A 13355-nucleotide genomic window follows, 5' to 3' on the forward strand; every position below is an offset into this window, starting at 1 on the left:
GGTTCCATCATGGGTCATAGGATCCCTCATCATGGGTTCCATCATGGGTCACAGGATCCCTTCTGGGTCCTATCATGAGTCATGGGACCCCCCGCAACCATGGGTCATGGGAGCCTCCATTGTGGGTCATGGGAGCCCCCATGATGGGTCATGGGTCATGGGAGCCCCCATCATAGGTTCCATCATGAGTCATGGAATCCCTCATCATGGGTTCCATCACGGGTCATGGTACCCCCCCATCATAGCGGTCCACCCTCATAACTTCAGCCCACCCCAGTCACCTCCCAAAGGCCCTACCTTCTAACACCGTCCAACCAGGGGTCAGGGCTTCAACACAGGAGGACACACACTTTCAGTCCACAACATCCGAGCTCCGGGGAACCTCCCAGGTGGTGAGAATGTCAATATGCCCAGAGCGGACGTGCCCTGACCCCACGGGGAGGGTGCTTGGATACCTTGGAAGAGGAGGGGGAAATGAGGAAGAGGAGGAGAAGGACAAGGAGAAGAGAAGGGAGGAGAGGAAGAACATGAGCAGGGGGAAGAGGAGGAGAAGGAAGAAAAGAGGAAACAGGAAGAGGAGGAGGAGGAGGAAGAGAAGACGACGGAGGGAAAGGAGGGGGAGGAGGTGGAGATGGGGAGGGAAGGAGGAGGAGGAGAAGAAAGAACAAGAGGCAGAAAGGAGGAGGAGGAGGAGAGGGTGGAGGAGGAAGAGGAGAGAGAAGAGAGGAAGGAGAATGGAGAGGAGTAGGAGGGGGAGGGAGGGGAAGACAGAGAAGGTGGGGTATGAGGGTAGTGAGCTGAGGAGGGGGAGGAGGAGGAGAAAGGACAGGAGGAAGAGAGGGAGGAAAAGGAGGGGGAGGAGGGTGGTGGTGGAGGAGGGAAGAGAGGAGGAGGGAGGAGGGGAGGGTGGAGGAAGGAGAGCAGGAGAGGGAGGGACGAGGAGGGGGGCAGAAGGAGTGGGAGGAGAAGGAGGAGAATGGGCAAGGGAGGAGGAGGAGAGGGAGAAAAAGGAGGGGGTGGAGGGAGGAGAAGAGAAGAGAGGAGGAGGGAGAAGGAGGGGAGAGGATGGAGGAAGGGGAGCAGGAGGGGGAGGAAAAAGGAGGAGGAGGGGCAGAAGGAAGAAGGAGCAGGAAGAGAGGAGGAAGAAAAAGGAGGAGAATGGGCAGGGGAGGAGGAGGAGAGGGAGGAAAAGGAGGGGGAGGAGGGTGGAGGGGGAGAAGGGAAGAGAGGAGGAGGGAGAAGGAGGGGAGAGGATGGAGGAAGGGGAGGAAAAAGGAGGAGGAGGGGCAGAAGGAAGAAGGAACAGGAGGAAGAAAAAGAGGAGGAGGAGGAGAATAAGCAGGGGAGGAGGAGGAGAAAGGAGAGGGGAAGAGGAGGGTGACAAGGAGAATGGGCAGGAGAGAGAGAAGGGGTAGAAAAAGGAGGGAGAGGAAGAGGAGGAGTGGAGGGGGAGGAGGGTAGGGAAGGGGAGAAAGAACAGGAGAGCAGGAGGAGGGGGAGAAGGAGGCGGGGGCCAGGGCTGGACTTGCTTCCAGGGGCCCAGGGGAGACCCAGACAGACAGCCGGAGACACAGGGCTGCGCTGGCCTGAGAATGTGGAAGTGCCTGGGGTTCCCTGGACGTGGAGGATGCCCTGGGCCGCTGGGAGTGGCGGGACATCCCCTCAGGGGGCTGAGGTGGGGATGGGCGGGAGGAGAGAAGCCGGGAAGTGGCAGCTCCAGAAGGATATGTACAGGCCAAAAGTGCAGGAGTCTCTGGAGGGCCCATCCTGAATGCTGCGGAGAGGGCCCTCAAGGCTGCAGTGGGCTGTAGGCGGGCAGAGGGGGCATGGGGAGTGGGGGTTGGCGCTGGGCAGGGGTGGGGAGTGGGCCAGGCTGCCCAGCGGGGCTGAGCCCAGAGATGGAGGGGGCAGGGACAAAGATGTGCACCTGCCAATCCTCAGAAAAGCTGGTACTGAAGTGACCAAAAGGGTGGTGCTCAAGGCTGCTCCCAGGACAGTGGGGTTCCCAGGATGCAAATCCTAAGGAGGGTCACTTCCCCCAGTGCCCCCAGCACGGCTCAGTCCTGTGTGAAGTATCTCTAGAAAAAAAAAAGAATTGATTTTTACTGCTAAAAGTGCTTTTCTCATTGTTAGAGAGATTAACTCCACCCAACATGACTGGAGAGTGTAATGAGACACATTCCTTCATGCACTGGAAAATGAAAAGTCATTTCAATCGCAAATTCCGCTATGAGCTTCGGATCCAAAAGGTAAACCGTTCACCCGTTCCCCCCACCACCCCCGCCCTGGACATCCCTGATTTTTGGGAAGTTGCACTCTGGGGCCTTGGGACGGGCAAAAAAATCTCTGATAATGCCACAGAACGCAGGGATCGTTAAAAAAAAGAAAAAGAAAAAAGGCCGGGCGCAGTGGCTCGCACCTGTCATCCCAGGACTTTGGGAGGCCAAGGCGGGCGGATCACAAGGTCAGGAGTTCGAGACCAGCCTGACCAACATGCTGAAACCCCGTCTCTACTAAAAATACAAAAACTAGCCGGGCGAGGTGGCGGGCACCTGTAGTCCCAGCTACTCGGGAGGCTGAGGCAGGAGAATGGCGTAAATCTGGGAGGCGGAGGTTGCAGTGAGCCGAGATCGTGCCACTGCACTGCAGCCTGGGCGACAGTGTGAGACTCCGTCTCAAAAAAAAAGAACAAAAATTTTAGACCTTATGCGGTCTATTGTGTTTTATTTCTATTATTTTTATTGTTGTGTGGTTATTTTTATTTTTTTCTTGAACTTTCTGTTTTCTTTTTTAGTGATCTACAAATTCAATGCAAGTTACTCAAATATTTTTGATCCACGGGTCGTTGGATCGCACGTGTAACGCTTGTGGATACAGGGGCCCAGTGGAACATAAATATTTATTTATTTATTCATTTATTGAGACATTCCATTCCGTTCTCCATTCCATTCCGTTCTCCATTCCATTTCATTCTCCATTCCGTTCCCCATTCCATTCCGTTCTCCATTCCATTCTCCATTCCATTCCGTTCCCCATTCCATTACGTTCTCCATTCCATTCCATTCTCCATTCCATTCCCCATTCCATTCCGTTCTCCATTCCATTCTCCATTCCATTCCATTCTCCATTCCATTCCATTCTCCATTCCGTTCCCCATTCCATTCCGTTCTCCATTCCATTCCTTCTCCATTCCGTTCCGTTCTCCATTCCGTTCCATTCTCCATTCCATTCAGTTCTCCATTCCGTTCCGTTATCCATTCCGTTCCGTTCTCCATTCCGTTCTCCATTCCATTCTCCATTCCATTCCATTCCATTCCGTTCTCCATTCCATTCCATTCTCCATTCCATTCCATTCCATTCCGTTCTCCATTCCATTCCATTCTCCATTCCATTCCGTTATCCATTCCATTCTCCATTCCATTCCGTTCTCCTTTCCATTCCGTTCCCCATTCCGTTCTCCATTCCGTTCTCCATTCCGTTCCGTTCTCCATTCCGTTCTGTTCTCCATTCCGTTCCGTTCTCCATTCCGTTCCATTCTCAATTCCATTCCGTACTCCATTCCATTCTCCATTCCATTCCATTCTCCATTCCATTCCGTTCTCCATTGCATTCCATTCCGTTCTCCATTCCATTCTCCATTCCATTCCATTCTCCATTCCATTCCGTTCTCCATTCCATTCTCCATTCCATTCCGTTCTCCATTCCATTCCGTTCTCCATTCCGTTCTGCATTCCGTCTTCCATTCCGTTCCGTTCTCCATTCCATTCCGTTCTCCATTCCGTTCTCCATTCCATTCTCCATTCCATTCCGTTCTCCATTCCATTCCATTCTCCATTCCATTCCGTTCTCCATTCCATTCCATTCTCCATTCCATTCCGTTATCCATTCCATTCTCCATTCCATTCCGTTCCCCATTCCATTCTCCATTCCATTCCATTCTCCATTCCATTCCGTTCTCCATTTCATTCCATTCTCCATTGCATTCCATTCCGTTCTCCATTCCATTCTCCATTCCATTCCATTCTCCATTCCATTCCGTTCTCCATTCCATTCCGTTCTCCATTCCATTCCATTCTCCATTCCATTCCATTCTCCATTCCATTCCATTCCATTCTGTTCTCCATTCCATTCCATTCTCCATTCCATTCCATTCCATTCCGTTCTCCATTCCATTCCATTCTCCATTCCATTCTCTATTCCATTCTCCATTCCATTCCATTCCATTCTCCATTCCATTCCCTTCTCCATTTCATTCCGTTCTCCATTCCATTCTCCATTCCATTCCGTTCTCCATTCCATTCCGTTCTCCATTCCATTCTCCATTCCATTCCGTTCTCCATTCCATTCCGTTCTCCATTCCATTCCGTTCTCCATTCCATTCTCCATTCCATTCCCTTCTCCATTCCTTTCTCCATTCCATCCTTTCTCCATTCCATTCCATTCTGCATTCCATTCCGTTCTCCATTCCATTCTCCATTTCATTCCGTTCACCATTCCGTTCTCCATTCCATTCCATTCTCCATTCCATTCCCTTCTCCATTCCATTCCATTCTCCATTCCGTTCTCCATTCCATTCCGTTATCCATTTCATTCCGTCTCCATTCCATTCGGTTCTCCATTCCATTCTGTTCCATTCCATTCTCCGTTCCATTCCATTCCGTTCACCATTCCATTCCATTCCATTCTTCATTCCATTCCATTCTCCATTCCATTCCGTTCTCCATTCCATTCCGTTCTCCATTCCATTCCATTCCATTCCGTTCTCCATTCCATTCCATTCTCTATTCCATTCTCCATTCCATTCCATTCCATTCTCCATTCCATTCCCTTCTCCATTCCGTTCTCCATTCCATTCCGTTCTCCATTCCATTCTCCATTCCATTCCGTTCTCCATTCCATTCCATTCTCCATTCCATTCTCCATTCCATTCCGTTCTCCATTCCATTCTCCATTCCATTCCGTTCTCCATTCCATTCCGTTCTCCATTCCATTCCCTTCTCCATTCCTTTCTCCATTCCATTCCGTTCTCCATTCCATTCCGTTCTGCATTCCATTCCGTTCTCCATTCCATTCTCCATTCCGTTCTCCATTCCATTCCATTCTCCATTTCATTCCATTCACCATTCTGTTCTCCATTCCATTCTCCATTCCATTCCGTTCTCCATTCCATTCCCTTCTCCATTCCATTCCATTCTCCATTCCATTCCATTCCATTCTCCATTCCATTCCATTCTCCATTCCGTTCTCCATTCCATTCCATTCTCCATTCCGTTCTCTATTCCATTCTCCATTCCATTCCGTTCTCCACTCCATTCCATTCTCCATTCCATTCCATTCTCCATTCCATTCCGTTCCATTCCATTCCGTTCTCCATTCCATTGCATTCTCCATCCGTTCTCCATTCTCCATTCCATTCCCCATTCCATTTCGTTCTCCATTCCATTCCATTCTCTCTTCCATTCCATTCCGTTCTCCATTCCATTCTCCATTCCATTCCATTCTCCATTCCATTCTGTTCTCCATTCCATTCCATTCTCCATTCCATTCCGTTCTCCATTCCATTCCATTTTCCATTCCGTTCTCTATTCCATTCCGTTCCCCATTCTCCATTCCATTCCCCATTCCATTCCGTTCTCCATTCCATTCCATTCTCTCTTCCATTCTCCATTGAATTCTTCCATTCCATTCCATTCTCTTCTCCATTCTATTCCGTTCTCCATTCCATTCTCCATTCCATTCCATTCTCCATTCCGTTCTCCATTCCATTCTGTTCTCCATTCCATTCCGTTCTCCATTCCATTCTGTTCCATTCCATTCCGTTTTCCATTCCATTCTCCATTCCATTCCATTCTCCATTCCATTCCATTCTCCATTCCATTCCATTCCATTCTCCATTCCATTCCGTTCTCCATTCCATTCCGTTCTCCATTCCATTCCGTTCTCCATTCCATTCCATTCTCCATTCCGTTCTCTATTCCATTCTCCATTCCATTCCGTTCTCCACTCCATTCCATTCTCCATTCCATTCCATTCTCCATTCCGTTCTCTATTCCATTCTCCATTCCATTCCTTTCCATTCCATTCCGTTCTCCATTCCATTGCATTCTCCATCCGTTCTCCATTCTCCATTCTATTCCCCATTCCATTCCGTTCTCCATTCCATTCCATTCTCTCTTCCATTCCATTCCGTTCTCCATTCCATTCTCCATTCCATTCCATTCCATTCTCCATTCCATTCCGTTCTCCATTCCATTCCATTCTCCATTCCATTCCGTTCCATTCCATTCTCCGTTCCATTCCATTCCATTCCGTTCCCCATTCTCCATTCCATTCCCCATTCCATTCCGTTCTCTCTTCCATTCTCCATTGCATTCTTCCATTCCATTCCATTCTCCATTCCGTTCTCTATTCCATTCTCCATTCCATTCCGTTCCATTCCATTCCGTTCTCCATTCCATTGCATTCTCCATCCGTTCTCCATTCTCCGTTCCATTCCCCATTCCATTCCGTTCTCCATTCCATTCCCCATTCCATTCCGTTCTCCATTCCATTCCATTCTCTCTTCCATTCCATTCCGTTCTCCATTCCATTCTCCATTCCATTCCGTTCTCCATTCCATTCCATTCCATTCTCCATTCCATTCCGTTCTCCATTCCATTCCATATTCCATTCCGTTCCATTCCATTCTCCGTTCCATTCCATTCCATTCCGTTCCCCATTCTCCATTCCATTCCCCATTCCATTCCGTTCTCTCTTCCATTCTCCATTGCATTCTTCCATTCCATTCCATTCTCTTCTCCATTCTATTCCGCTCTCCATTCCATTCTCCATTCCATTCCGTTCTCCATTCCATTCCGTTCTCCATTCCATTTCGTTCTCCATTCCATTTCGTTCTCCATTCCATTCCATTCCATTCTCCATTCCATTCCATTCCATTCTCCATTCCATTCCATTCTCCATTCCGTTCTCCATTCCATTCTCCATTCCATTCCGTTCTCCATTCCATTCTCCATTCCATTCCGTTCTCCATTCCATTCCGTTCTCCATTCCATTCCGTTCTCCATTTCATTCTCCATTCCATTCCCTTCTCCATTCCTTTCTCCATTCCATTCCTTTCTCCATTCCATTCCATTCTGCATTCCATTCCGTTCTCCATTCCATTCTCCATTTCATTCCGTTCACCATTCCGTTCTCCATTCCATTCCATTCTCCATTCCATTCCCTTCTCCATTCCATTCCATTCTCCATTCCGTTCTCCATTCCATTCCGTTATCCATTTCATTCCGTTCACCATTCCGTCTCCATTCCATTCCGTTCTCCATTCCATTCTGTTCCATTCCATTCTCCGTTCCATTCCATTCCGTTCACCATTCCATTCCATTCCATTCTCCATTCCATTCCGTTCTCCATTCCATTCCGTTCTCCATTCCATTCCGTTCCATTCTCCATTTCATTCCATTCCATTCTCCATTCCATTCCATTCCGTTCTCCATTCCATTCCATTCTCTATTCCATTCTCCATTCCATTCCATTCCATTCCATTCCATTCTCCATTCCATTCCCTTCTCCATTCCGTTCTCCATTCCATTCCGTTCTCCATTCCATTCTCCATTCCATTCCGTTCTCCATTCCATTCCGTTCTCCATTCCATTCCATTCTCCATTCCATTCCGTTCTCCATTCCATTCTCCATTCCATTCCGTTCTCCATTCCATTCCGTTCTCCATTCCATTCCCTTCTCCATTCCTTTCTCCATTCCATTCCGTTCTCCATTCCATTCCGTTCTGCATTCCATTCCGTTCTCCATTCCATTCTCCATTCCGTTCTCCATTCCATTCCATTCTCCATTTCATTCCATTCACCATTCCGTTCTCCATTCCATTCTCCATTCCATTCCGTTCTCCATTCCATTCCCTTCTCCATTCCATTCCATTCTCCATTCCATTCCATTCTCCATTCCGTTCTCCATTCCATTCCATTCCTTTCTCTATTCCATTCTCCATTCCATTCCGTTCTCCACTCCATTCCATTCTCCATTCCATTCCATTCTCCATTCCATTCCGTTCCATTCCATTCCGTTCTCCATTCCATTGCATTCTCCATCCGTTCTCCATTCTCCATTCCATTCCCCATTCCATTTCGTTCTCCATTCCATTCCATTCTCTCTTCCATTCCATTCCGTTCTCCATTCCATTCTCCATTCCATTTCATTCTCCATTCCATTCTCCATTCCATTCCATTCCATTCTCCATTCCATTCCGTTCTCCATTCCATTCCATTCTCCATTCCATTCCATTCTCCATTCCATTCCGTTCCATTCCATTCTCCGTTCCATTCCATTCCATTCCGTTCTCCATTCTCCATTCCATTCCCCATTCCATTCCGTTCTCTCTTCCATTCTCCATTGCATTCTTCCATTCCATTCCATTCTCCATTCCGTTCTCTATTCCATTCTCCATTCCATTCCGTTCCATTCCATTGCATTCTCCATCCGTTCTCCATTCTCCATTCCATTCCCCATTCCATTCCGTTCTCCATTCCATTCCATTCTCTCTTCCATTCCATTCCGTTCTCCATTCCATTCTCCATTCCATTCCGTTCTCCATTCCATTCCATTCCATTCTCCATTCCATTCCGTTCTCCATTCCATTCCATATTCCATTCCGTTCCATTCCATTCCATTCCATTCCGTTCCCCATTCTCCATTCCATTCCCCATTCCATTCCGTTCTCTCTTCCATTCTCCATTGCATTCTTCCATTCCATTCCATTCTCTTCTCCATTCTATTCCGTTCTCCATTCCATTCCATTCTCCATTCCATTCTCCATTCCATTCCGTTCTCCATTCCATTCCGTTCTCCATTCCATTCCGTTCTCCATTCCATTCCCTTCTCCATTCCATTCCCTTCTCCATTCCTTTCTCCATTCCATTCCGTTCTCCATTCCATTCCGTTCTGCATTCCATTCCGTTCTCCATTCCATTCTCCATTCCATTCCATTCTCCATTTCATTCCATTCACCATTCTGTTCTCCATTCCATTCTCCATTCCATTCCGTTCTCCATTCCATTCCCTTCTCCATTCCATTCCATTCTCCATTCCATTCCATTCCATTCTCCATTCCATTCCATTCTCCATTCCGTTCTCCATTCCATTCCATTCTCCATTCCGTTCTCTATTCCATTCTCCATTCCATTCCGTTCTCCACTCCATTCCATTCTCCATTCCATTCCATTCTCCATTCCATTCCGTTCCATTCCATTCCGTTCTCCATTCCATTGCATTCTCCATCCGTTCTCCATTCTCCATTCCATTCCCCATTCCATTTCGTTCTCCATTCCATTCCATTCTCTCTTCCATTCCATTCCGTTCTCCATTCCATTCTCCATTCCATTCCATTCCATTCTCCATTCCATTCCGTTCTCCATTCCATTCCATTCTCCATTCCATTCCATTCCATTCTCCATTCCATTCCATTCCATTCTCCATTCCATTCCGTTCTCCATTCCATTCCATTTTCCATTCCGTTCTCTATTCCATTCTCCATTCCATTCCGTTCTCCACTCCATTCCATTCTCCATTCCATTCTCCATTCCATTCCATTCTCCATTCCGTTCTCTATTCCATTCTCCATTCCATTTCTTTCCATTCCATTCCGTTCTCCATTCCATTGCATTCTCCATCCGTTCTCCATTCTCCATTCTATTCCCCATTCCATTCCGTTCTCCATTCCATTCCATTCTCTCTTCCATTCCATTCCGTTCTCCATTCCATTCTCCATTCCATTCTCCATTCCATTCCATTCCATTCTCCATTCCATTCCGTTCTCCATTCCATTCCATTTTCCATTCCGTTCTCTATTCCATTCTCCATTCCATTCCGTTCTCCACTCCATTCCATTCTCCATTCCATTCTCCATTCCATTCCATTCTCCATTCCGTTCTCTATTCCATTCTCCATTCCATTCCTTTCCATTCCATTCCGTTCTCCATTCCATTGCATTCTCCATCCGTTCTCCATTCTCCATTCTATTCCCCATTCCATTCCGTTCTCCATTCCATTCCATTCTCTCTTCCATTCCATTCCGTTCTCCATTCCATTCCGTTCTCCATTCCATTCTCCATTCCATTCCATTCCATTCTCCATTCCATTCCGTTCTCCATTCCATTCCATTCTCCATTCCATTCCGTTCCATTCCATTCTCCATTCCATTCCATTCCATTCCGTTCCCCATTCTCCATTCCATTCCCCATTCCATTCCGTTCTCTCTTCCATTCTCCATTGCATTCTTCCATTCCATTCCATTCTCCATTCCGTTCTCTATTCCATTCTCCATTCCATTCCGTTCCATTCCATTCCGTTCTCCATTCCATTGCATTCTCCATCCGTTCTCCATTCTCCATTCCATTCCCCATTCCATTCCGTTCTCCATTCCATTCCATTCTCTCTTCCATTCCATTCCATTCTCCATTCCATTCCGTTCTCCATTCCATTCTCCATTCCATTCCATTCCATTCCGTTCTCCATTCCATTCCATTCTCCATTCCATTCCGTTCCATTCCATTCTCCGTTCCATTCCATTCCATTCCGTTCCCCATTCTCCATTCCATTCCCCATTCCATTCCGTTCTCTCTTCCATTCTCCATTGCATTCTTCCATTCCATTCCATTCTCTTCTCCATTCTATTCCGTTCTCCATTCCATTCTCCATTCCATTCCGTTCTCCATTCCATTCCATTCTCCATTCCATTTCGTTCTCCATTCCATTTCGTTCTCCATTCCATTCCATTCCATTCCATTCCATTCCATTCCATTCTCCATTCCATTCCATTCCATTCCATTCTCCATTCCATTCCGTTCTCCATTCTATTCCATTCTCCATTCCATTCCATTCTCCATTCCATTCCATTCCGTTCTCCATTCCATTCCATTCCGTTCTCCATTCCATTCCATTCTCCATTCCGTTCTCTATTCCATTCTCCATTCCATTCCGTTCTCCACTCCATTCCATTCTCCATTCCATTCCGTTCCATTCCATTCCGTTCTCCATTCCATTGCATTCTCCATCCGTTCTCCATTCTCCATTCCATTCCCCATTCCATTCCGTTCTCCATTCCATTCCATTCTCTCTTCCATTCCATTCCGTTCTCCATTCCATTCTCCATTCCATTCCCCATTCCATTCCGTTCTCCATTCCATTCCATTCTCCATTCCATTCCGTTCTCCATTCCATTCCATTCTCCATTCCGTTCCCCATTCTCCATTCCATTCCCCATTCCATTCCATTCTCTCTTCCATTCTCCATTGCATTCTTCCATTCCATTCCATTCTCCATTCTGTTCTCCATTCTATTCCGTTCTCCATTCCATTCTCCATTCCATTCCATTCCGTTCTCCATTCCATTCCGTTCTCCATTCCATTCCGTTCTCCATTCCATTCCATTCCATTCTCCGTTCCATTCCATTCCGTTCTCCATTCCATTCTCCATTCCATTCCATTCCATTCCATTCTCCATTCCATTCCATTCCATTCTCCATTCCATTCCATTCTCCATTCCATTCCGTTCTCCATTCCATTCCATTCTCCATTCCATTCCGTTCTCCATTCCATTCCATTCCGTTCTCCATTCCATTCCATTCCGTTCTCCATTCCATTCCATTCCGTTCTCCATTCCATTCCGTTCTCCATTCCATTCCGTTCTCCATTCCATTCCATTCTCCAATCCGTTCTCCATTCCATTCCATTCTCCATTCCATTCCATTCTCCATTCCGTTCTCCATTCCATTCCATTCTCCATTCCGTTCTCTATTCCATTCTCCATTCCATTCCGTTCTCCACTCCATTCCATTCCGTTCCATTCCATTCTCCGTTCCATTCCATTCCATTCCGTTCTCCATTCTCCATTCCATTCCCCATTCCATTGCGTTCTCCATTCCATTCCATTCTCTCTTCCATTCTCCATTCCATTCCATTCCGTTCTCCATTCCATTCCATTCTCCATTCCGTTCTCCATTCCATTCCATTTTCCATTCCATTCCGTTCTCCATTCCATTCCATTCTCCATTCCATTCCGTTCTCCATTCCCCATTCCATTCCGTTCTCCATTCCATTCCATTCTCAGTTCCATTCCATTCCATTCCGTTCCATTCCATTCCATTCTGTTCTCCATTCCATTCCATTCTCCATTCCGTTCCCCATTCTCCATTCCCCATTCCATTCCATTCTCTCTTCCATTCTCCATTGCATTCTTCCATTCCATTCCATTCTCCATTCTATTCCGTTCTCCATTCCATTCTCCATTCCGTTCTCCATTCCATTCTCCATTCCATTCCGTTCTCCATTCCATTCCATTCCGTTCTCCATTCCATTCCGTTCTCCATTCCGTTCCCCATTCCGCTCTCCATTCCATTCCGTTCTCTATTCCATTCCATTCTCCATTCCATTCCATTCCATTCTCCATTCCATTCCATTCCATTCTCCATTCCATTCCATTCCATTCTCCATTCCATTCCATTCCGTTCTCCATTCCATTCCATTCTCCATTCCATTCCATTCTCCATTCCATTCCGTTCTCCATTCCATTCCATTCTCCATTCCATTCCATTCCATTGACAGAGTCTTGCTCTGTCGCCCAAAGTGCTGGGATTACAGGTGTGAGCCTCTGGGCCCAGCCTATGTGTTATATTTAGTATTTTATTTTATTTTATTATTTCATTTCATTTATTTTTTTTATGTTTTTTAATTTTTGGCCAGGCGCGGTGGCTCAAGCCTGTAATCCCAGCACTTTGGGAGGCCGAGACGGGTGGATCACAAGGTCTGGAGATTGAGACCATCCTGGCTAACATGGTGAAACCCCGTCTCTACTAAAAAATACAAAAAATTAGCCGGGCGAGGTGGTGGGCGCCTGTAGTCCCAGCTACTTGGGAGGCTGAGGCAGGAGAATGGCCTGAACCCAGGAGGTGGAGCTTGCAGTGAGCTGAGATCGGGCCACTGCACTCCAGCCTGGGCGACAGAGCCAGCCTCCGTCTCAAAAAAAAAAAAAAAAAAAAATTTTTTTAAAATTTTTAAATTTTTTTTTATGTATTGTATTGTATTGTGTCGTATCGTAGTGTAGTGTAGTGTAGTGTAGTGCATTGCATTGCATTGCCAGAGTCTCGCTCTGTCGCCCAAAGTGCTGGGATTACAGGTGTGAGTCTCCGGGCCCAGCCTATGTACTATATTTAGTTTTTTATTTTTATTTATTTATTTATTTATTTATTTATTTATTTTTGAGATAGAGTCTTACTCTTGTCACCCAGGCTGGGGTGCAGTGGCACGATCTCAGCTCACTGTAACCTCCGCCTCCCAGGTTCAAGCGAT

The 13355-nt window shown here is 46.7% G+C and overlaps 1 protein-coding gene across 5 annotated transcripts in view; it reads left to right on the top strand.

Moving 5' to 3' along the window:
* IL3RA (interleukin 3 receptor subunit alpha) overlaps nt 1–13355 on the top strand; it is a 43778-nt gene that overhangs the window by 14402 nt on the left and 16021 nt on the right. For all 5 annotated transcript variants that reach the window (XM_045384376.3, XM_065538732.2, XM_065538730.2 and 2 more), the window contains exon 7: nt 2134–2249. In XM_045384376.3, coding sequence (XP_045240311.2) covers nt 2134–2249 — 116 coding nt within the window. The remainder of the gene's footprint in view (nt 1–2133; nt 2250–13355) is intronic.

Source organism: Macaca fascicularis, chromosome X (assembly GCF_037993035.2).
Source record: "Macaca fascicularis isolate 582-1 chromosome X, T2T-MFA8v1.1".
Classification (NCBI taxonomy): Eukaryota; Metazoa; Chordata; class Mammalia; order Primates; family Cercopithecidae; genus Macaca; species Macaca fascicularis.